This window comes from Oncorhynchus nerka, linkage group LG8, assembly GCF_034236695.1.
Source record: "Oncorhynchus nerka isolate Pitt River linkage group LG8, Oner_Uvic_2.0, whole genome shotgun sequence".
NCBI classification, from domain to species: domain Eukaryota; kingdom Metazoa; phylum Chordata; class Actinopteri; order Salmoniformes; family Salmonidae; genus Oncorhynchus; species Oncorhynchus nerka.
In genome coordinates, this window is record NC_088403.1 from 58,764,751 (window position 1) to 58,790,860 (window position 26,110).

At 44.1% G+C, this 26,110-nt stretch overlaps 1 protein-coding gene across 1 annotated transcript in view; it reads right to left on the reverse strand.

The window, feature by feature from the left end:
* LOC115117850 (cGMP-specific 3',5'-cyclic phosphodiesterase-like) overlaps positions 1-26,110 on the reverse strand; it is a 78,917-nt gene that overhangs the window by 24,348 nt on the left and 28,459 nt on the right. Inside the window, exons 8-11 of the mRNA XM_065021940.1 lie at positions 10,362-10,429; positions 1,581-1,689; positions 1,357-1,441; positions 153-328 (exon numbers count right to left, since the gene is read on the reverse strand). Of these exons, the coding sequence (XP_064878012.1) occupies positions 153-328; positions 1,357-1,441; positions 1,581-1,689; positions 10,362-10,429 (438 nt within the window). The remainder of the gene's footprint in view (positions 1-152; positions 329-1,356; positions 1,442-1,580; positions 1,690-10,361; positions 10,430-26,110) is intronic.

Genomic DNA, 26,110 nt, shown 5'->3' on the forward strand with positions numbered 1-26,110 from the left:
ACCCATCGCTGTCACTCCCAACCCTCGTGTTAAAGTCTCCACATTGTAGTTGCATTTATAGGCCTGTTCTAGGATCAGCATACCTTCCCCCAACCCAACCTCAACCCTCAGGGTGGGAAACACTGAGCAGATCTGAGACCAGTGCCTCTCACCTCCAGTGTAACCTCCTGTTTAGCCATGGCTCTCTCCACTGTTTCATACATCTGGGTGTTCTGTATACCCAGGCCACAGAAAATGGCGAAGGCCTCCAGGAACTGTTCATCGTTCCGGTTGAAGGACCTCACGTTCGCAGACGCCTCGTCCATCTTGTTCACCAACTGACACACACCTTCAGACCCGACATAGGGGGAATGTTAGACACACACACACACACACACACACACACACACACACACACCAGAAAAAAACTAAAACTTCTTATTTCACCAACTGACACACACTCCAGACACTCAGATGACAAAACTTTAGTTTGGCTCTCCTTTTTATATGAAATAGTTTGCTGTTAGTGACCTCTTGTCTGAAACTAAAAGGTCCATCTACTCCAGGACTAATAGCCCCTTAAATGATAGCAAGGTTGTAATGAATGAAAAGCCCTATCCTTAGCCTGTAGACCTACTAAGTATTCACATCATGGAGAGGTGCCAACGCCAACACTGACCCTCCTCATTGACTTCACTTGCCCTTTCTCCTACACATTCTGCATGACAATTAAAGGTGGCTAAATGAATGCCCGGACACAAATCATAATAGGAAGAAAGAAAAAGTATATATATTGCTTCGCTAATGTCCAAGTAAAAGAAGGTGGGTGGAGGAGGGCATTATGTTAATAAATGCTATATTAGAGTCTAGGAGCAGTAGGTTGTCTTTTGACCCAAGTGTCTGCTGGACTCTTCAGGCAGTTGGTGGAAAGACTAAAGGGACCTGTCCTGTTCTGTTTGATCATTGGGGGACTGGGGGCGACATATATTACGGTTACACAACTGCCCAGATAATTCATTTCTCTATTTGTGCCTTCATTTATACATGCAAAAACCTATTGAGATTTAAATCTCTTTTTTACAAGAGAGACCTGTTATAATGATGTCAGCTGATGATGTTTTGGTTATAATGTAAATGCTAATTATACTAATGCTAAGGATGTGTTAATGAATGAGAAGGGGACTCTTGGCCCTAATGAATGAGGATACGATAGGGCAATGTCTGTAAACACAAACCACATGGAGGGAAAGGGGGGAAGAGAGAGAGGTAGAGAGAGAGGTAGAGAGGTAGAGAGGTAGAGAGAGAGAGAGAGAGAGAGAGAGGGAGAGAGAGAGAGAGAGAGAGAGAGGGAGAGAGAGAGAGAGAGAGAGAGAGTACCTATAACTTTATCCTTCTTCCCATTCCTGATAGGCGTACAGAGCAAACTCTTGATCAGGTTACTGGGGTGCTCTGGGTTCTCACTCTGAAAGAAACATAGATTCATAATATTAGGCAAAAAAAAATATATATATATATATATATATACTGTATATATTTAAGATTCTAACATAGTATTTTGGAAGATGAAGAAGATTGCAGAGTAGATCATGTTCAGCACTGACCATCCAGGGAAAGCGCTGGTCTTTGGTGACGTCAGAGATGTTCAGAGGCTCCATGGTGTTCTTTACATACTGGGCGTACATGTAGTTTATCTGACTCACGTCACAGTCCCTGTGGGGAACACAATTGAAATACTCAAATCAAATGAAATGTTATTTGTCACCTGAGCCGAATACAACAGGTACATACTTACGAGCCCTTTCCCAACAATGCAGGGTAGAAATAAAAATAAATAAATACCAAAGGAAATAGTAACACAATAAAATAACAATAACACGACTATATACAAGGTGTATGGTAAGGGTAAAAGTGAATAAGCAATCAGGATAGATAATAAACAGACTATCAGCAGCGTATGTGAAGACGGTGAAAGCGTGTCTGTGTGAGTGATTGTGTGTGGTCTGTGTGTGTGGCATCTAAATGCATGTTTGTGTGTGTTTTGTGTGTGTGAGCGTATGTAGTTGTATGCAGTCATATGTAGTCTATGTGTGTGTATGTGTGTGTTGTTCAGCAGTCATATGGCTTGGGGGTAGAAGCTAATCAGGAGCCTTTTGGTCCCAGACTTGGCGCTCCGGTACCGCTTGGCTTTCCACTGACACCGCCTGGTATAGAGGTCCTGGCCACAGATAAAATGACATCAAATCATATTATATCTACCACAGCTTTGATTGGACCGATCATGTCAACATCATACTTTCAAAATCTTAGCTAGCAGTCATCATGAATCAAGTCGACAATCTACTGGCAAATCCATTTCAATCCTTGTCATATAGCAAATTATGAAGAGAAATTATAGTTAAAGCATATTGGTGCTCATCAGCCATTGGACATTACATTACACAAGTTGGAAATCGCAAATTCAACAATGAGTGGTTTGGAAGGAATCAGTGTCTAACTGCAAGTGTTGCAAAGCAATCACTATCCTTCAGTGGAGTGGGTGTGTGGTCCAAGTCTGGGTTTAAGGGTCTCTTTTCCAAGCTTAAAACCACTGACCAGAAAAGGTTGAATACATTGGCCATGCTGTCAATCCAGCAGGATTTCTGCCACATTCAAAACAACTGGAAACTCGGAACATCTCCCAGTGAGTTCAACTGGGAACTTGAAGAAAAACGAGCTCCGACTGGGAAAATATGGTCATCCAACTCTGAATTCCAAGTCGGGAACTCAGGCCTCTTTCTACAACATCGACATGAAGATCACCGACATCATGATTCAACCAATTTTTTTTAACGAGTTTAATTTTTATTTATTTTATTTTACCTTTATTTAAATAGGCAAGTCAGTTAAGAACAAATTCTTATTTACAATGACGGCCTAGGAACAGTGGGTTAACTGCCTGTCTAGGGGCAGGACGACAGATTTGTACCTTGTCAGCTCGGGGGTTTGAACTTGCAACCTTCCGGTTCCTAGTCCAACGCTCTAACCACTAGGCTACCCTGCCGCCCCCGAGTTCCCAGTTGTCTTAAAAGCACCATAAATCCAGCGAATGCCTGACTTTGATGTCAAACTTTTACTAAATGTTTTGATGACTAACAGTTTGTGGGCGTATAACCGTTTGTCACCGTTATAGTGCAATTCCTGTATTTGTTCAGTGTTGTTTAGTGGCTTTGCTGGCATGCATCAAAAATATTTTGAGGGAGTTTCCCCCGCCAAGATTTACATGCTAAAATCACCACAGGCTAGCCCACACCAAGACCAACATGGCCAGCCCACACCAAGCCCAACATGGCCAGCCCACACCAAGCCCAACACAGGCTAGCCCACACCAAGCCCAACATGGCCAGCCTACAACAGCCTAACACGAGCCAGCCCACACCAAGCCCAACACAGGCTAGCCCACACCAAGCCCAACATGGCCAGCCTACAACAGCCTAACACGAGCCAGCCCACACCAAGGCCAACATGGCCAGCCTACAACAGCCTAACACGAGCCAGCCCACACCAAGCCCAACACAGGCTAGCCCACACCAAGCCCAACATGGCCAGCCTACAACAGCCTAACACGAGCCAGCCCACACCAAGCCCAACACAGGCTAGCCCACACCAAGCCCAACATGGCCAGCCTACAACAGCCTAACACGAGCCAGCCCACACCAAGCCCAACACAGGCTAGCCCACACCAAGCCCACACCAAGCCCACACCAAGCCCAACATGGCCAGCCTACACCAAGCCCACACCAAGCCCAACACAGACTAGCCTACACCAAGCCCACACCAAGCCCAACATGGCCAGCCTACAACAGCCTAACACGAGCCAGCCCACACCAAGTCCAACACAGACTAGCCTACACCAAGCCCACACCAAGCCCAACATGGCCAGCCTACAACAGCCTAACACGAGCCAGCCCACACCAAGCCCAACACAGACTAGCCTACACCAAGCCCAACATGGCCAGCCTACAACACCCTAACACGAGCCAGCCCACACCAAGCCCAACACAGACTAGCCTACACCAAGCCCAACATTGCCTGCCTACAACAGCCTAACACGAGCCAGCCCACACCAAGCCCAACACAGGCTAGCCCACACCAAGCCCAACATGGCCAGCCTACAACAGCCTAACACGAGCCAGCCCACACCAAGGCCAACATGGCCAGCCTACAACAGCCTAACACGAGCCAGCCCACACCAAGCCCAACACAGGCTAGCCCATACCAAGCCCAACATGGCCAGCCTACAACAGCCTAACACGAGCCAGCCCACACCAAGCCCAACACAGGCTAGCCCACACCAAGCCCAACATGGCCAGCCTACAACAGCCTAACACGAGCCAGCCCACACCAAGCCCAACACAGGCTAGCCCACACCAAGCCCACACCAAGCCCAACATGGCCAGCCTACACCAAGCCCACACCAAGCCCAACACAGACTAGCCTACACCAAGCCCACACCAAGCCCAACATGGCCAGCCTACAACAGCCTAACACGAGCCAGCCCACACCAAGTCCAACACAGACTAGCCTACACCAAGCCCACACCAAGCCCAACATGGCCAGCCTACAACAGCCTAACACGAGCCAGCCCACACCAAGCCCAACACAGACTAGCCTACACCAAGCCCAACATGGCCAGCCTACAACACCCTAACACGAGCCAGCCCACACCAAGCCCAACACAGACTAGCCTACACCAAGCCCAACATTGCCAGCCTACAACAGCCTAACACGAGCCAGCCCACACCAAGCCCAACACAGACTAGCCTACACCAAGCCCACACCAAGCCCAACATGGCCAGCCTACAACAGCCTAACACGAGCCAGCCCACACCAAGCCCAACACAGACTAGCCTACACCAAGCCCACACCAGCCCAACATGGCCAGCCTACAACAGCCTAACACAGGCTAGCCCACACCAAGCCCAACACAGGCTAGCCCACACCAAGCCCAACACAGGCTAGCCCACACCAGCCCAACATGGCCAGCCTACAACAGCCCAACATGGGCCAGCCTACAACAGCCTAACACGAACCAGCCCACACCAACCCAACACAGACTAGCCCACACCAAGCCCACACCAGCCCAACATGGCCAGCCTACAACAGCCCAACACAGGCCAGCCAACACCAAGCCAACGCAGGCTAGCCCACACCAAGCCCAACACAGACTAGCCCACACCAGCCCAACATGGCCAGCCTACAACAGCCCAACACAGGCCAGCCAACACCAAGCCCAACACAGGCTAGTCCACATCAAGCCCAACACAGATTAGCCCACACCAAGCCCAATACAGGCTAGCCCACACCAAGCCAACGCAGGCTAGCCCACACCAAGCCCAACACAGACTAGCCCACACCAGCCCAACATGGTCAGCCTACAACAGCCCAACACGGGCCAGCCTACAACAGGCCAGCCCACACCAAGCCCAGCACAAGTTACCACACACCAAGCCCAACACAGACTAGCCCACACCAGCCCAACATGGCCAGCCTACAACAGCCCAACACAGGCCAGCCAACACCAAGCCCAACACAGGCTAGCCAACACCAAGCCCAACACAGGCTAGTCCACATCAAGCCCAACACAGATTAGCCCACACCAAGCCCAATACAGGCTAGCCCACACCAAGCCCAATACAGGCTAGCCCACACCAAGCCAACGCAGGCTAGCCCACACCAAGCCCAACACAGACTAGCCCACACCAGCCCAACATGGTCAGCCTACAACAGCCCAACACGGGCCAGCCTACAACAGGCCAGCCCACACCAAGCCAAGCACAAGTTACCACACACCAAGCCCAGCACAGGCCAGCCCACACCAAGCCCAGCACTGGCTAGCCCACACCAGCCCAACATGGTCAGCCTACAACAGCCCAACACGGGCCAGCCTACAACAGGCCAGCCCACACCAAGCCCAGCACAAGTTACCACACACCAAGCCCAGCACAGGCCAGCCCACACCAAGCCCAGCACTGGCTAGCCCACACCAGCCCAACATGGTCAGCCTACAACAGCCCAACACGGGCCAGCCTACAACAGGCCAGCCCACACCAAGCCCAGCACTGGCTAGCCCACACCAAGCCCAGCCCCGGCTAGCCCACACCAAGCCAACATGCAACAATTTCAAAGATTTTACTGAGTTACAGTTCATACAAGGAAATTGAAATAAATTCATTAGGTCCTAATCTATGAATTTCACATGACTGGGAATACAGATATGCATCTGTTGGTCACAGATACCTTAACAAAAAGCAGGGGTGAGGATCAGAAAACCAGTCAGTATCTGGTGTGACCACCATTTGTCTCAAGGTAGGGGTGAGGATCAGAAAACCAGTCAGTATCTGGTGTGACCACCATTTGTCTCAAGGTAGGGGTGAGGATTAGAAAACCAGTCAGTATCTGGTGTGACCACCATTTGTCTCAAGGTAGGGGTGAGGATCAGAAAACCAGTCAGTATCTGGTGTGACCACCATTTGTCTCAAGGTAGGGGTGAGGATCAGAAAACCAGTCAGTATCTGGTGTGACCACCATTTGTCTCAAGGTAGGGGTGAGGATCAGAAAACCAGTCAGTATCTGGTGTGACCACCATTTGTCTCAAGGTAGGGGTGAGGATTAGAAAACCAGTCAGTATCTGGTGTGACCACCATTTGTCTCAAGGTAGGGGTGAGGATCAGAAAACCAGTCAGTATCTGGTGTGACCACCATTTGTCTCAAGGTAGGGGTGAGGATTAGAAAACCAGTCAGTATCTGGTGTGACCACCATTTGTCTCAAGGTAGGGGTGAGGATCAGAAAACCAGTCAGTATCTGGTGTGACCACCATTTGTCTCAAGGTAGGGGTGAGGATTAGAAAACCAGTCAGTATCTGGTGTGACCACCATTTGTCTCAAGGTAGGGGTGAGGATCAGAAAACCAGTCAGTATCTGGTGTGACCACCATTTGTCTCAAGGTAGGGGTGAGGATCAGAAAACCAGTCAGTATCTGGTGTGACCACCATTTGTCTCAAGGTAGGGGTGAGGATCAGAAAACCAGTCAGTATCTGGTGTGACCACCATTTGTCTCAAGGTAGGGGTGAGGATCAGAAAACCAGTCAGTATCTGGTGTGACCACCATTTGTCTCATTCAGTGTGACACTTCTCCTTCGTATAGAGTTGATCAGGCTGTTGATTGTGGCCTGTGGAATGTTGTCCCACTCCTCTTCAATGGCTGTGTGAAGCTGCAGGATATTGGCGGGAACTGGAACACGCTGTCGTACACATTGTTCCAGAGCATCCCAAACATGCTCAATGGGTGACGTCTGCTGTGTATGCAGGCCATGGAAGAACTGGGACATGTTCAGCTTTAAGGAATTGTGTACAGATCCTTGCGACATGGGGCCGTGCATTATCATGCTGAAACATGAGGTGATGGCGGCAGATGATTAGCAGGACAATGGGCCTCAGGATTTCATCACAGTATCTCTGTGTGTTCAAATTGCCATCAATAAAATACAATTGTGTTCGTAGTCCGTAGCCTGTGCCTGCCCACACCATAACCCCACTGCCACCGTGGTGCACTCAGGAAACGTGGACGTCGGCAAACCACTCGCCCACACGACACAATACTCGTTGTCTGTCATCTGCCCGGTACAGTTAAAACCGGGATTCATCCGTGAAGAGCTTCTCCAGCTAGTGGCTATCGAAGGTGAGCATTTGAAGTCGGTCACGACGCCCAACTGCAGTGAGGATGACGAGTAAGCAGATGAACTTCTCTGAGACGGATTCTGACAGTTTGTGCAGATATTCTGTTCTGCGGTTGTGAGTCCGGATGGACATACTGACAAATTCTCTACAACGAATTATGGTAGAAAAATAAACATTAATTTCTCTGGCAACAGCTTTGGTGGAAATTCTGCATGCCAATTGCACACTCCCTCAAAACTTGAGACATCTGTGGTATTGTGTTGTGTGACAAAGCTGCACATTTTGGAGTGGCCTTTTATTGTCCTTATCTTGGCAAAGGAGAAATGCTTACTAACAGGGATGTAAACACATGTGTGCACAACATTTGAGAGAAATAAGCTTTTTGTGCGTATGGAACATTTCTGGGATCTTTTACTTCAGCTCATGAAACCAACACTTTACATGTTGCCTTTATATTTAGTTCAGTATAGTTATATAAACTTAACAGTTTCTCTTGTAAAAATATATGTATGATAGTAACAACTCGGTTGTCTATCTGATACAATGTGTCAGATACCTTTAACACTTGAAAATCATGCAATTATGCATTGAATTAAATTGTAAGAAATTAATTATTTAGAAAATGTATTATTATTAAATAGCAAAGGTGCATTGGCCCATCGTGCCAATGTGGTCATGTTTGTTGGGTTGTTGGTGCCCTATGAGTGAGTGAGTGAGTGAGTGAGTGAGTGAGTGAGTGAGTGTAGAGGTATAAGAATAAGTCTCCAGTGGATTTGAGTCTAAAATAGTCCGCTCCAATATGGTTGGCACACTGTTTTCTTTGATGTGTGTGTGAGAGTGAGTGTGACAGTGATAGTGTTGGTAATCATTAAAACACTCACATCAGAGCTCTCCTTTATCTAGACTAGATATGATTAGATGGTAATAGAAACTGTTGAGAGAGACTGAGCAGCTGGAGAATGTGATGGAATTGGCTTGAATGGTACTGGACAGGATAGTGTGTGTGTGCCTGTTTGCGTGCGTGCGTGTGTGTGTGTGTGCCTGTTTGCGTGCGTGTGTGTGTGACGAGAGAACAGGATCACATGTTAACACCAGGGGCTGGATTCCACCTCCACGAGAACATTCCGGAACAGAACAAAGAGTAAAGCAGAGAAGTTGTTCTGTTCTGGCCTCATCTAAAAAAGACTCCTTGGACATTCAGTCTTTGGGCTAACTATCACAGTGTGTTCTCATCAATGCTGAACCTGGCAAGTAAACTGTGTTAATACGGTGTATGTGTGTGTGGGGGGGGGGGTGTACGTGCGCCTGCTCCTAAAACACCTCCCACCACTGAGCCAAAACTAACATCCTGCTATTAGCTGTATCCCCTGGGCCCCCGCAGAAGGCTACAAATGACTGGCTCCCCAGGCAGGAGTAGTCCTGCAGTATACACAAAACAACCTATTTGGCCCATTAGAAGATGGAGTACAGAGTAGAACGTGTTTGGGTCTGCCAAGCCAGAATGTAAAAGAACGAGACACAATGGGCTGGAGGGGGGGGGGTGGACAACCGCGTCTGTTTCATTTCACTTCTGTCCTCCTGGATGTCTCAGTTTCTTTGTCTCTAACTCTTGCCTGGGAGCAAGCTCTCTCCTTCTGTCTCTCCCCATTTCTCTACTGTCAGTAGAGAAGAACACACTCTCTCAGACAAGTAGACAGACTGACACACACACACACACACACACACTACCCACGCAGCAACAATAATTTATTAGTATTTATTTAATATGAATTTATTTGTATTATTTTAATATTAATTTATTCGTATTTATTTACTAGTATTTATTTCATATTAATTTATTCGTATTTATTTAGTATTTATTAGTACTTATTACATAGTACAGCAATTTTATTCTTGCTACCAAGAATGGTTTAGATAAATAGAAGACAAATCGTTGTTAACCTAAACTGAGTTCAATTGCGTTGAATTCAGTTGAGTTCTAAGTCATTAGACCCTGATCTTGGACAGCTTGTGGAAAAAAAGGCATGAAGTTGAAGGAAGTCTCACTGATTGTTCTAATAGTCAACACTTGACTTTCCATCTCCTGACAGACCTCCCTATTACTTATTAAGACATGAAGTTTAGCTGCCCACGTGGGCACCCAGCATAGCCAGTCAGGCAGCATAACAAGTCCGTAGCTCTCCACTGGGCCCTCGGCCTGTGCTTGTTAGGCCATCTCTGAAAGCCTTCCAAAAGGGAAAGAAAAATGGCATTTTAATGTGATAGATTGCTCCTAAACAGATTGTGATGGAGGAGCTGTCAAATGTGTCTTAAAAGGGGTTCATAGAAGAGTTTTATATCAGGATCCTTTAATAGGGACAGGGCCGTAGCTCCGGATCCAATGTCGTGGCTCACGCCATGGGGGGATGATGTAGGACTTTTCTTCAAACTAGAGTCAACTCTGTTAAAGTCAGAGAGGTCTTGACTAAACATCATAATTGGGGTCAGGAGCTTTTCCTGACCACATTACTTTTCACCTGGAAAGACTCCTGGCCTTACACCAAGATCATTGCTGGAGGACTCTCTCTTTCACTTCCCCCCTCCCCCACCCCATCTTCATAGGCCTACAAACACAATCCCTCAAATCTTGCGAATACGCAGTTCATTTATAGAGGTTATCGCCTTACCTTTTGGGGGTGTCCATGGCCTCTCCCAGGTTCTCATATTCCATGTGAAACACGCTGGAGAAGGAGTTCTGGAACATACAACCACCACAACAGCAGCCATTACTGACTACGAAGGGAGACGAAGGGAGAGAGACATGCCAGCCCAGCAAAAATGAGGGAGAGGAGAGAGAGAGGGGGGGGGGGGGGGGGAGAAAGTGTGTGTGTTTGTGCAAGCCGCGAGAATACTAAGCATAATGATGATACCCGATGGTAGCAGCATGTCGTTTTTAATTATTAAACCCAAACCATAGCCCTAACTTTAACCACTCGGGATGAATGACTAAACGGTTAACCTCTGCATTGTTCCTGTTTTGACCATGCAACCATGCTGAATTAATGCGCCAAAAATAGACATTTGTTTATAATACGTTGAAATTTGACAGGGAAACTATGAGATCTTGTTGGTCTGTGTGTGTGTCTGCGCTCGTCAGGTTTGCATGGGCCCTCATGTAAGTTAAAAATTCCTGAATGCTGATTGGTTAAAACAGCATTCCAGCCAGTGTCTATTCCACAAGTTATTAACACCGGCTAAATCTATGATGTTAAAATTCCTATTTACTCTGTACCATCTGACTGCGCAATCCACTGTCTCATCAGCCCAGCCAGGCAATTTATAAACTTGATCTTCACTATAAAAAACATCTAGACATTATCTCACATTTCTTTTAGACTAACATTTAGTTTTCAACAGTGGAGATTTGTATAAATCTTACTGTCTGTCTCTCTAACATTTGCAACATTGTTTCAATATTCTAATTCGATCTCCAGCTGTCCCATAGTAATGAGCGTGTTGGGAGTTGGGACGAGACAGACAGTCAGGCAGCGTTTCTCAGCCAGTCGAAATCATGAATCAGCTGGCATCATTTGTATGGATATATACAAAGACATGTCAATTGAAAAAAGTGCAGCTAGTTTAGTTTGCAGTCTTTCCAGCTTCAGTTTGAAGTGATTGTGTTAGCTGTGTTGTTGGCTAGCTCCTCTGAACAACAATATCCTGATGAGTGAGCACATTATCTATGCCAAGCGAAATTGCGCCACATTACCTCATTGTCATTGATGTATCCAAATAGTCACTAGAAAACAGCTTAAACAAATGCAAATGCAGCTACTTTGCTGTTATTCTGGCTGCACTTTTTGACGTGACTGTAAATTAGCCATTGTTGGCCAGCCAGTTTGGCAATGGAACATTTAAAACGAACGACTGGGTTGCGTCCATAGATACAGAACAAAAAGACTGAATGACTGGGTTGCGTTTCTGGCAACCAAAACGATAGAACGAACGACCAGCCGGCTTGGGTAGCAACCCTAGATTTGTGTCGGGACTATATATTGTGGCAGGCTGAAATAGTATGAATAAATTCATCAAAATCAAGTTTTTATTGAAAATATGTCAATCATTATTTGAACATGTTGGTAACCCATTACATAAAAGTGATAATGCCCTCGAAGCCGGTGTATGAAAGATATATTTGCATGGTTTGTCGGCAAATACCATTTAAATGTAGATGTTTTTTGCATTGGATATATTTACCATATCATGTGGAGACAGAAACATAAACCTTTTATCTTATCATAAGGAGACATAATTGCAAATTATTAAATACTTCCAATAGAAGGTTACGAATTAAACTTTAATTAAATGAGTTGACTCTTCACATGGGATGATTTCACTGAACAACAAAAGAAAGGGAATATTGAATGATCCCCAATGATCCATCGTATCTCCCAAACACGTTTTCAACATACATCTGTAAAATGATAGTCTAGAAACTAAAGCTTTGGTTGTCTTCCTCTCAGGCTCCCATGTCTTCTCCCTGGACCTCCTCAATGTCCATCTCTTGAACGTCAAACTCTGAGGCCTCATTTTCACTGTCACTTTCCAACCTTGTTGAGGATAGCTCGTTGTCAGACTCAAAAAGACTCAAATTTGCTCAGATGGCCACCAATTTTTCAACCCTTGTATTGGTCAGCCTGTTGCGTGCTTTGGTGTGTGTGTTTCCAAACAAGGACCAGTTGCACTCTGAGGAGGCTGATGTTTGTGGGATTTGGAGGATGATGGAGGCAACAGGGGAAAGAGCCTCAGATCCACAAAGTCCCTTCCACGAGGTGGCTGATATGTTGGCACGACTGCCATATTACATCTCCATCACAAAGCCCTTGCTTGGAAGTGTATTTCGCCAGACTGCCAAGAACCTTGCCCTCATTCAGGCCAAGGTGGCGAGACACGGTAGTGATGACACCATAGGCCTTGAGCTCTGCACCAGACAGGATGTTATTGCCAGCATACTTGGGGTCCAACATGTACACTGCGACGTGTATGGGCTTCAGGCAGAAGTCTTCATGCTTTTAGATGTATTTCAGAACTGCAGTTTCCTCTGCTTGGAGCAACAGTGAAGTGGGCAGGGCAGTACGGATTTCTTCTCTTACATCTGCAAGCAGAGTCTGAACATCAGACAGGATGGCATTGTCTCCCTCAGTCCGTGCAATGGCTACTGCTATAGGTTTCAGGCTGCTTACCTCTCTCTCCTGAAATAAATCATCCAGGAGGATCCTCTTGATGGGGCTGTCCACATCGGCAGACTGTGATATGGCCATTTCTTGGAGAAACTCCTTCCCCTCCAGGAGACTGTCAAACATGATGACAACACCACCCCAACGGGTGTTGCTGGGCAGCTTCCATGTGGTGCTCTTTATTCTTCTCACTTTGCTTGGTGAGGTAGATTGCTACTATAACTTGATGACCCTTCACATGTGCCTTAACCATTTCCTTGGCTCTCTTGTAGAGTGTATCCATTGTTTTCAGTGACATGAGGTTCTTGAGGAGCAGATTCAATGCATGAGCAGCACAGCCAATTGGTGTGATGTGAGGGTAGGACTCCTCCACTTTAGACCAAGCAGCCTTCATGTTCGCAGCATTGTCTGTCACCAGTGCAAATACCTTCTGTGGTCCAAGGTCATTGATGACTGCCTTCAGCTCATCTGCAATGTAGAGACCAGTGTGTCTGTTGTCCCTTGTGTCTGTGCTCTTGTAGAATACTGGTTGAGGGGTGAATATGATGAGTTAATAATTCCTTGGCCACGAACATTCAACCACCCATCAGAGATGATTGCAATAAAGTTTGCTTTCTCGATGATTTGCTTGACCTTCACTTGAATTCTGTTGAACTCTGCATCCAGAAAATGTGTAGATAAAGCATGTCTGGTGGAGCAGTGTATGCTGGGTGAAGTACATTCAGAAATCTCTTCTAATACACATTGCCTGGGAACATCGGAGGTGAACTAGTTGCATACACAGCTCGAGCAATACATTCCTCTGCATTTCTCTGACTACGTTCCTCCATTGAGTCAAAAAAACATCTGATTCCAGGAGGACCATGAGCTGTTGCTATCGATAAGGTGTCTGATTCCAGGAGGACCATGAGCTGTTGCTATCGATAAGGTGTCTGATTCCAGGAGGACCATGAGCTGTTGTTATCGATAAGGTGTCTGATTCCAGGAGGACCATGAGCTGTTGTTATCGATAAGGTGTCTGATTCATCATTTCCACATAGTATAGAAGTAGAGGGACTTTTGTCAGAGGTTGCATTTCGTGAGCGCTGAGGAAACTTTATGCACTTGGCCAGATGATTCTGTATCTTTTTTGCATTCTTCACATATGATCTGGCACAGTATTTGCACATATACACAGCTTTTCCTTCTACATTAGCTGCAGTGAAATGTCTCCACACATCAGATAGTGCCCGTGGCATTTTCCTGTAAAAATTTGAAAAAAATGAGTAAAAAAATAACAAACACAATTCCATGTACAGAGAAATAGTTAAGCAGATAGATTAAACAACCCCTTTGTAAGATAAATGTTTAAAATGAAACCTTAATGGAAACAGGTGAATTAACACTCCTCCGTTAGCAGGCTCAAGCAAGCTAAAACCCACATGGTAGCAACAACTAACTAGCAGAAATGGTTAAGTTAGAAATTATTTAAACACACTTTGCTGTCGGCTACTATTTACTAGTTAACAAAAAATCATGTATGTCGTATAAAATATATTCACCCCACCCAGTATTGTAATCAAAACTTACCAGAAAGCATGTAGTCCTTGGCTCAGACAGTGTAGTAGTGTGGGCTCAATAGCATCTCATTAGTGTGTACTAGCTTGAGAATCAGCTGTACATGTGATGGAAGAATGCACTGTGCAAGCAGACGGTTAAGATTCCATTGAATTGGGGTTAGTTTAACCAAAACATGCCACAAGACCTAGAATTGCCTTATGTGTATCCCACAAAAAAGGTTCACTGTTATAATCAAACTTTTTTGAATAATTTAAGCAAAATTCCCCAAATTCCCGGGCTTAACTTCCCATGGAAAATTTCCGAAAGAATTCTGGAAATTTACTGAAAAGTTTTCCGGCCCTTTGCCACCCTATGAACCACCGAGACCAACCGGTATTTACTGAGGCACCACCATCCATACAACCCTCTCTTTCCCCACTCCCAACGGAGAGAGGGAAGTTTATATATTTCAGGCCTGGCCAGAAGCTGAGTTTATTTCAGCATTCCCTGACTCACGGTTACCCCCTTATAGGGACTTGTTTTCAACCTGCGCTCTCCCTCTCGCAAAGTATCCATTTTCCATTTTTAAGAGCCGAGAGGGTGAGGCGGGATGTTCTGATCCTGAGTAAGTCAACTACATGAGAGTGGGGGAAGTTGTGTTCAAAAATGTCAACAAATAAATAATCTACCTCGCTTTCTATCACGGGGTGTCATACAACTCAATCTGAGTTAAGTCTGAATGGGTCTCGTGTTAAACATACAGAATATCACTGTCAAGCTTTAGCCTGTCAGGGAAAGTTTACATTAAGTCCCATAGGGTTTACTTTAAAAAAACACTTTTGTTTGGGTATATACATCCACCTATGTCAGTGGTGTTTGGCTGGATTTTATAGCAGCAACACAAGGGACTTTTAACGAGACATGCCTGTAATTGTTTAGTGTAATAACTAATCCAGGTTGTTTATAAAGGTCCATGTTGGCTAAATGAATCCCAGTCGCCTTGTCTGGCCTGGTTGGTTATATCACATCTGATACACCTCTCTGTTGGATTCAAGTCAGCGTCTGACCCAAAACAACACCGTGATGAGAGTTTTAACGGCAGGAGAGCATGTGGACTTCCCGTCGGCGAACCAAACGTCAGAGCCTATCAGAATATCCCGTCGCCACTTTTACGGCTCAGTGGATAATGTGTACAACGTCCCGACACGACAAGTCACATAAAGGAACAGAAGCATCCCTGTTCATTCAGTTAACAGGATTTCATATCTCTAACTTGACAAAGGCTTGTAAAACGCTAGCTTTGTCATTTACTGGACTTAGCTTGTAGAGGGAGTTTACAAACAGAGGAACATCAAATCAAATCAAATTGTATTTGTCACATGCGCCGAATACAACAGGTAGAGCCTGTTACTGTGAAATGCTTACTTACAAGCCCTTAACCAACAGGGCACCGGTGTCGAGGTAATATGTACATGTAGGTAGAGTTATATGGCTTAGTTGAGTTAGTACAGACGTTTACATTGAGAGAAGCATATGGGCTTGTCTCTCTCTCTCTCTCTATAATGAGGCTGCCAGTTGAGGACTTGTGAGGCGTCTGTTTCTCAAACTAAACACTCCAATGTACTTGTCCTCTTGTTCAGCTGTGCACCGGGGCCTCCCACTCCTCTTTCTATTCTGGTTAGGGCCAGTTTGTGCAGTTCTGTGAAGGGAGTAGTACACAGTATTGTACGAGAATAGACTGACGAGTTGTTGGACATCAGCATATATATATATATATATATGTTGTTGATTCTTCACAAAAAAATACAGTTTTATATCTTTATGTTTGAAGCCTGAAATGTGGCAAAAGGTCGCAAAGTTCAAGGGGGCCGAATACTTTCGCAAGGCACTGTATATATATATATATACATAGAGAGAGAGAGAGAGAGAGAGAGAGAGAGAGAGAGAGAGAGAGAGAAGAACCAGCTGGCCTGGCAACGAGAAACACACACACACAGTCACCTGGATGGCTCCCTATTGGAGCCGAGGCCAGTTGCCGCAGTACTAATTAAGCTACAGTGAAAAAACAACCCCTATGGCCCAAGCTCTAATCTTTGACCAGCAATAAGCTTTACCACTTGGGTCAGTGCCCGACTTAATCAGACAACCCTCAAACAACCACATAACATCTAATGGAGGACACGCTGCCTATGCTATTCATATTTACTGTTGTTGGACATCAGCATTTCAGCCAAAACACATGGACTTAGGAAATATGGCTGTTGTTAACCACAGACTCATATCTTTCTCAGTATCTATGACAACCTCCTGTGAGATGTTAACCACAGACTCATATCTTTCTCAGTATCTATGACAACCTCCTGTGAGATGTTAACCACTGACTCATATCTTTCTCAGTATCTATGACAACCTCCTGTGAGATGTTAACCACTGACTCATATCTTTCTCAGTATCTATGACAACCTCCTGTGAGATGTTAACCACAGACTCATATCTTTCTCAGTATCTATGACAACCTCCTGTGAGATGTTAACCACTGACTCATATCTTTCTCAGTATCTATGACAACCTGCTGTGAGATGTTAACCACTGACTCATATCTTTCTCAGTATCTATGACAACCTCCTGTGAGATGTTAACCACAGACTCATATCTTTCTCAGTATCTATGACAACCTCCTGTGAGATGTTAACCACTGACTCATATCTTTCTCAGTATTTTTGACAACCTCCTGTGAGATGTTAGTGGAACGGTAATAAAATGTGGGTCTGTTTCTAACCTCTGTGGAACATGGATGGTTTAGATGCTTTCTGCTTGGTAAATATGATGGAGGTCGAGTCTTGGCCACATTGTGCTGTGGAGATGTTTGTCTTACTGACACATACGCACCCAAACACATGTCTGCAGGACAAGTACACACACATTTGGGGGCATGCAGAGACAGACAGACAGACAGACAGACAGACAGACAGACAGACAGACAGACAGACAGACAGACAGACAGACAGACAGACAGACAGACAGACAGACAAGACAGACAGACAGACAGACAGACAGACAGACAGACAGACAGACAGACAGACAGACAGACAGACAGACAGAGGGGGCGGATCGTGATTGATTCCCTTTGACCAGAGTGCCACTCTTACTTCAGTGGCATTAGAAGAGGCCCTTTCTCCTCTCCTGATTGTGAAGGTGACTCATTTCGGGTAAAACAACTTTCAATCCAAATTGCAGCCTTGTACAGAAAAGCTTTCAGCTCTCTCTAGTCAACTCCATCCTTTTCTCCCTCTTAAAGTCTTAAACACAACACAACAGGTAGGATAGGATAAAGTAATCCTTCTCACCCCCCTTAAAAGATTTAGATGCACTATTGTAAAGTGGCAGTTCCACTGGATGTCATAAGGTGAACGCACCAATTTGTAAGTCGCTCTGGATAAGAGCGTCTGCTAAATGACTTAAATGTAAATGTAAATGTAAACATAACATAATGGAGACGTCTGGTCTTAGCGTCTAGTGTTCTCCTCTTCTTACTCACTACAATACATCACACTCCTCACCGTAGATAAAAGTAGCATTTTTTTCTGGAGGCTGTGGGGGGACTGTATGTGTGAAAGGGGAGTGGGAGAGTGTGTGTGTGTGTGTGCGTGAGCAAACGTGCATTCATGTTTATAATATATAATATTCCAAAGGTAAAAGTGTATTATTAATATCAAAGAGTTTGACATCCTATTTATAGGACTATTGAGAACTACATCTAAACTTCCATATCTAAAATCTGAGGCTTGTGTGCGGCTGCTCGGCCATTGAAACCCATTTCATGAAGCTCCCGACAAGCAGTTCTTGTACTGACGTTGCTTCCAGAGGCAGTTTGGAACTTGGTAGTGAGAGTTGCAACCGAGGACAGACTACTTTTTTTACACGCTATGCGCTTCAGCTCTCGGCGGTCCCGTTCTGTGCGCTTCTGTGGCCAACCACTTCACAGCTGAGCCGTTGCTCCTAGACGTTTCCACTTCACAATAACAACACTTACAGTTGACCGGGGCGGCTCTAGCAGGGCAGAAACTTGACAAACTGACTTGTTGGAAAGGTGGCATCCTATGACAGTGCCACATTGAAAGTCACTGAGCTCTTCAGTGAGGCCATTCTACAACCAATATTTGTCTATGGAGATTGCATGGCTGTGTGCTTGATTTTATACACCTGTCAGCAACGGGTGTGGCTGAAATAGCCGAATCCACTCATCTGAAGGGGTGTCCACATACTTCTGTATATATAGCGTAGGTATTTCTCTTGTCGAGGTGGGATAGGGCAGTGTGCAGTGTAATGGTGATTGTGTCGTTCATGGATCTGTTGGGGCGGCATGTGAATTGTAGTGGGTCTAGGTCAGTGGAGGCTGCTAAGAGGAGAACGGCTCATAATTACTGCTGGAATGGAGTAAATAGAATGGTATCAAACACATGGAAACTATGAGTTTGAAGTATTTGATATCATTCCACACATTCCGCCTCAGCCATTACCACAAGACCGTCCTCCCCAATTAATGTGCCATCAACCTCCTGTGGTCTAAGGTGTCGTGTAAGGTGGAGTTGATATGATCCTTAACTAGCCTTAATAAAGCACGTCATGGTGACCGAAGTGAGTGGTACGGGGCGATGGTCATTTAATTCAGTTACCTTTGCTTTCTTGGGTACAGGAACAATGGTGGACATCTTGAAGCAAGTAGGGACAATAGACTGGGATAGGGAGGGATTGAATATGACCGTAAACACTCCAGACAGCTGGTCTATACATACTTTGAGAATGCAGCTTGGGATGCACATTTTATTTCAATATAGCTCTTTATTTAGGTTGATGGTGTGGCGTTGAAACAATAACGTTGATTCATGACACCATTTTTACTATCAACATTGAAACAAGGCCAAATCAAATGTCTAATTAATAAACATAATTCCAACCACCTAATATAATGTATATAGGATGAACATGTGTAATTTTCAATCCAATTTCAACATTTACATAGTTCTGATGATTATGTTGAAATTAGATTGATGGACCAACCTGTTAGTCAGGTTGAGTCAATGTATATCAGATCAAGTTTTTATTTAACCAGGTAAGTTGACTGAGAACACATTCTCATTAACAGCAACAACCTGGGGGCTAGTTACAGGGGAGAAGAATGAGCCAATTGTAAGCTGGGGATGATTAGTTGAACATGATGGTATGAGGGCCAGATTGGGAATTTAGCCAGTACACCAGGGTTAACACCCCTACTCTTACAATGTGCCACGGGATCTTTAGTGACCACAAAGTCAGGACACCCGTTTAACGTCCCATCCGAAACCCTACACAGGGCAATGTCCCCAATCACTGCCCTGGGGCATTTGGGATATTTTTTTAGACCAGAGGAAAGGGTGCCTCCTACTGGACCTCTAACACCACTTCCAGCAGCATCTGGTCTCCCATCCAGGGACTGACCAGGACCAACCCTGCTTTGCTTCAGAAGCACGCCAGCAGTCGGACGCAGGGCAGTATGCTGCTGGAGAGAAAGAAACAGCTGGCCTGGCAATGAGAAACACACACACACACACAGTCACCTGGACGGCTCCCTGTTTGTGCCAAACATGTTAACCACAGACTCATATCTTTCTCAGTATCTATGACAACCTCCTGTGAGATGTTAGTGGAACGGTAATACAATGTGGGTCTGTTTCTAACTACTGTGGAACATGGATGGTTTAGATGCTTTCTGCTTGGTAAATATGATGGCGGTCGAGTCTTGGACGCAGGCAGGCAGGCAGGCAGCCAGGCAGGCAGGCAGGCAGACACAGGCGGCGGATCGTGATTGATTCCCTTTGACCAGAGTGCCACTCTTACTTCAGTGGCATTAGAAGAGGCCCTTTCTCCTCTCCTGATTGTGAAGGTGACTCATTTCGGGCAAAACAACTTTCAATCCAAATTGCAGCCTTGTACAGAAAAGCTTTCAGCTCTCTCTAGTCAACTCCATCCTTTTCTCCCTCTTAAAGTCTTAAACACAACACAACATAATGGAGACGTCTGGTCTTAGCGTCTAGTGTTCTCCTCTTCTTACTCACTGCAATACATGACACTCCTCACCGTAGATAAAAGTAGAAATGACAATTTATAGAAGTGTAGAAAAATAATAACACGAGGAATAAATACATCAGTAATTGTGTATTCAGATATATACTGTATGTACATTCAGATATATACTGTAGGTACATTCAGATATATACTGTATGTACATTCAGATATTTACTGTATGTACATTCAGAAATATACTGTATGTACATTCAGAAATATACTGTATATACATTCAGAAATATACTGTATATACATTCAGATATATACTGTATGTACATTCAGAAATATACTGTATATACATTCAGATATATACTGTATGTACATTCAGAAATATACTGTATATACATTCAGATATATACTGTATGTACATTCAGAAATATACTGTATATACATTCAGATATATACTGTATGTACATTCAGATATATACTGTATATACATTCAGATATATACTGTATGTACATTCAGAAATATACTGTATATACATTCAGATATATACTGTATGTACATTCAGAAATATACTGTATATACATTCAGATATATACTGTATGTACATTCAGAAATATACTGTATATACATTCAGATATATACTGTATGTACATTCAGATATATACTGTATATACATTCAGATATATACTGTATGTACATTCAGAAATATACTGTATATACATTCAGATATATACTGTATGTACATTCAGAAATATACTGTATATACATTCAGATATATACTGTATGTACATTCAGAAATATAATGTATATACATTCAGATATATACTGTATGTACATTCAGAAATATACTGTATATACATTCAGATATATACTGTATGTACATTCAGATATATACTGTATATATATTCAGATATATACTGTATGTACATTCAGAAATATACTATATATACATTCAGATATATACTGTATGTACATTCAGATATATACTGTATGTGCATATACAGTGCATTCGTAAAGTATTCAGATCCCTTGACTTTTTCCTTATTCTAACATGGATTTTTTTTCTCATCAATCTACAAACAATACCTCATAAGGATAAAGTGAAAACAGGTTTTTAGAAATGTTTGCAAATGTATTACAAATGTAAAAAACAGAAACACCTGAGCAATTGAGGGAGAAGGGCCTTGGTATGAGAGGTGACCAAGAAACCAATGGTCACTCTGACAGAGCTCCAGAGTACCTCTGTGGAGATGGGAGAACCTTCCAGAAGGACAAACATCTCTGCAGCACTTCACCTATCAGGTCTTTATGGTAGAGTGGCCAGATGGAAGCCACTCCTCAGTAAAAAGCACATGACAGCCCTCTTGGAGTTTGCCAAAGGGCACCTAAAGGACTCTCAGACCACGAGAAACAAGATTCTCTGGTCTGATGAAACCAAGATTGAACTCTTTGGCCTGAATGCAAAGTGTCACGTCTGGAGGAAACCTGGCACCATCCCTACGGTGAAGCATGGTGGTGGCAGCATCATGCTGTGGGGATGTTTTTCAGCAGCAGGGACTGGGAGACTAGTCAGGATCGAGGAAAAGATGAACGGAGCAAAGTATAAAGAGATCCTTGATGACAACGACCCTGAGCACGCAGCCAAGACAACGCAGGAGTGGCTTCGGAACAAGTCTCTGAATGTCCCTGAGTGGCCCGGCCAGAGCCCAGGCTTGAACCAGATCGAATCTCTCTGGAGAGACCTGAAAATAGCTGTGCAGCAACGCTCCCCATCCAATCTGGCAGAGCTTGAGAGGATCTGCAGAGAAGAATGGGAAAAACTCCCCAAATACAGGTGTGCCAAGCTTGTAGCGTCATACCCAAGAAAACTCAAGGTTGTAATTGCTGCCAAATGGGCTTCAACCAAGTACTGGGTAAAGAGTCTGAATACTTATGTAATTGTGCTATTTCTGCTTCTGATTTTTTATACATTTGCAAAATTAATGTCAATGTTTTTGCTTTGTCATTATGGGTTATTGTGTGTAGATTGATGAGGGGGGAAAACGATTTAATCCATGTTAGAATAAGGCTGTAATGTAACAAAATGTGGAAAAAGTCAAGGGGTCTGAATACTTTCCGAATGCACTGTAGGTAGGGATTAAGTGACCAGACAAGAAGATAGATAAAACAGTAGCATCAGAGTATGTGATGAATCATAAGAGTGCAAAAAGCGTCAATGCAAATAGTTCAAAACCTGGACTAACTATTTAGCAGTCTTATGGCTTGGGACTTGGTGCATCGGTACTGCTTGCCATGCGGTAGCAGAGGGAAGAGCCTATGACTTGGGTGGGTGGAGTCCTTGACAATGTTAGGGGAGGTATAGAGGTCCTGGATGGCAGGGAGCTTGGTCCCAATGATGTACTGGGCCGTACACCCTACCTGCCGTAGTGCCTAGCGGTCGGATGCCAAGCAGTTGCCATACCAGGCGGTGATGCAGCCAGTCAAGATGCTCTCAGTGGTGCAGCTGTAGAATTTTTTGAAGATCTGAGGGTCCATGCCAAGTCATTTCGGTCTCCTTAGGGGGAAGAGGTGTTGTCGTGCCTTCTTCACAACTGTGTTGGTGAGTGTGGACCAAAAATATAATGTGGTTGAAAATGTCAGTGAAGACACTTGCAAGCTGGTCAGCGCATGCTCTGACTACGCATCCTGGTAATCCGTCTGATGGAATATTAACCTGTTTAAAGGTCTTACTCACATCGGCTACGGAGAGCTAGATCACACAGTCATCCAGAACAGCTGGTGCTCTAATGTATGGTTCGGTGTTTATTGTCTTGAAGTCATCATAGAAGGAATTTGGCTCGTCTGGTAGGCTCGCGTCACTGGGAAGCTCACGTTTGGGTTTCCTTTTGTAATCTGTGATAGTTTGCAAGCCCTGCCTCATCCGTCGAGCACCAGAGCTGGCGTGGTAGGATTCGATCTTCATCTTGTAGTGACGTTTTCACTGTTTGATTGCTCATCGGAGGTCGTAGCGGGATTTCTTATAAGCGGCCGGATTATAAGGCAGCTCTAGCCTTTATTTCAGTGCGGATGTTGCCTGTAATCCATGGCTTCTGGTTGGGATATGTACGTACGGTCACTGTGGGGTTACATCGTCAATTCACTTATTAATGAAGCTGGTGACGGATGGTTATGGGATGAATCCCGGAACATATTCCAGCCTGTGCAAGAGAAACAGTCCTGCCGCTTAGCATCAGCTTCATCAGACCACTTTCGTACAAAAAATAAAATGATTGTTTAAAAACCATCAGATCTGTGCCTCAGAACCAAAAAAAAGTGCTAATCATGACTGTTGACCAATGACCAATCATCAGCATTGGCACGCAAAAGTGGCCTCAAATCCAGATTAGTGACTAGAAAGTGCTTTGTTGAACTTTCTCCTGGCAAGTAGCCTACCTAGTTAATATTATCCATATAAACAACAGTTTAGCAATCTGCTATGGTCGCATCTTTGCCAGAACATTAGTCTAGCCGGCGATTTCATTGATGGTTTTCATATTTCACATAGGCCTAGATTGGGAGGGTTATAACTATATACCTCAGTGGTGGTACTGGCTATATGTCAAACATCGCACCACCTTCAATGCTTATGGGATGACGATGTAGCATATTCAGGCGAATAAATTACGATATTTGTTAGGAAGAAGAAGGCTACAGACAGATCATGCTTTCCATCCGATCCTGCAAACTCCACATACAGGTTGGCCGTATGATCCCGCGTGACAATGTCACATGATATCCCTAGTTGATATTGACTGCTAACATGAATGACTTTTAGCTCAAAATGCAGGTGTAAAACGCAGTTCATTTCTGTATCTTGCGTTTTGAAAATGTATCACCGTTTATGGCTGTAATGACAGGCTACAGCGATTGTGCGCAGCGATTGTGCACACGTGTTTTGCCCTGTGTGTGTGCATGTGCATGCGCAGGGGGTTGCAAGGTTTGAATCACTCTTTTTTTTTTGTTGAGAACATGTTGAGAACCACTGAGCTAGCAAACAGATTGCTGATTTAGTGTAGGCCTAGAGCTACAGTATAGGACTGGGTGCAGTGCAAATGTCACATTTTAGGGAGAGAAGATTCCCATCAATAAATATGAAGCTCCCCAAAAAATTGGTGAACAAGAATATTAACTTTTTACTTTGCAAGCTCATCAGCAATGAGACATCAAGCAACAATTACCAGCACAGACCTACTGGTCTTTTGGTATGTCAAAATGTACTTATGAAGCTTGCATTCGGGAATTTGTTATTAAAATGAATTATTATAAAATGTGTTGAAAACAAAATGATGAAAAGGGCTGTCTGGTAGCCTTAATAAATAGACAAAGATTTTGTGACCTTGGGACCAGAAGGTTCTATCTGCGCAAAGCATAGTTCTGAGATTTTCCCAGATCTCAGAACTGTTTTGTAGTGAATTCTTCTTTCATAACCCATTAAAGTCCTCACTTTAAAGGCACTTAAAGTACAGGGGGTGTGAACCTTATGACCCTTATGAACCTTATGGCTCTGAAATGTCAATCTGGGTTCAGCCATAAGGTTCTGTCTGACACTACTGAATTAGACATGTTCAGTTCTTAAGAAGACTGTAGCTATTTGAATACATATATGATAGAATAACACTATTTTACTAAGACAAGAGTCAGAACACATCATCAAATACATTAAGACATGTATTATGATCCTCAGACGAATTACTGTCATCGCTGAACAACAATGTGACAACATAATGTACTTTAAGATTTCTGAGTGTTGTTTTTTAGCTTGAGTGCCATTATTGCTGGCTAGACTCGCCTAGACCACACTTGGAGGGAGACGTGTTCTGATTGGTCCGTCTGTATTTGTTCAGGCTTTGTACTTGGACTGCAGATTCAAATTCAACTCAAAATATACATCTGTTATATTGTCCTACGAAGGTGGTCGAGTTCAGTCCAAAATCTGTGTTGAAGATTCCATACCATCCTTTTTGATTCTAGGTGGAACCCTTTTTTGGTTCCAGGTAGAACCTTTTTGGGTTCCATGTAGGAAGCTCTGTTGAAAGTGTTCTACCTGGAACCACAAAGAGTTCCACCTGGAACCAAAAAGGGTACTTCAAAGAGTTATCCTATGGGGACAGCCAAAGAACATGTTTAGGTTGTAGATAGCACCTTTTTTTCTAAGAGTAGACCTAAGTGAAATCCATAGGCCTCGATCTGAAATGAATGGGAAAGATTGGTACTATCTAATTATTTAGAACTCTGCTTTTATTAATCATCATTCATACCAACAGTATTGCAGATTGTTGAGTGTCTATGTTCTGACTGAATAGAAATCATCAAAGGTATTCAAGGCTGGAAATACACAAGAGGTATACAGTAATTCTCATTGTGGTTCTATATATAGAATACTGTGGGATTCCGGCATTTTATCTTCTCACTGAGGAATTCTATTCACAATGTGCCTCACTGTCCATCCAATCCCTGTCATACTCTCTTTTCTTTTCTCAATCCCTGTCATATTCTCTTTTCCTTTTCTCAATCCCTGTCATTTTTCCTGTCTTTTCTTTGTCCTCTCACCATGAGACTGTCAAGTTGG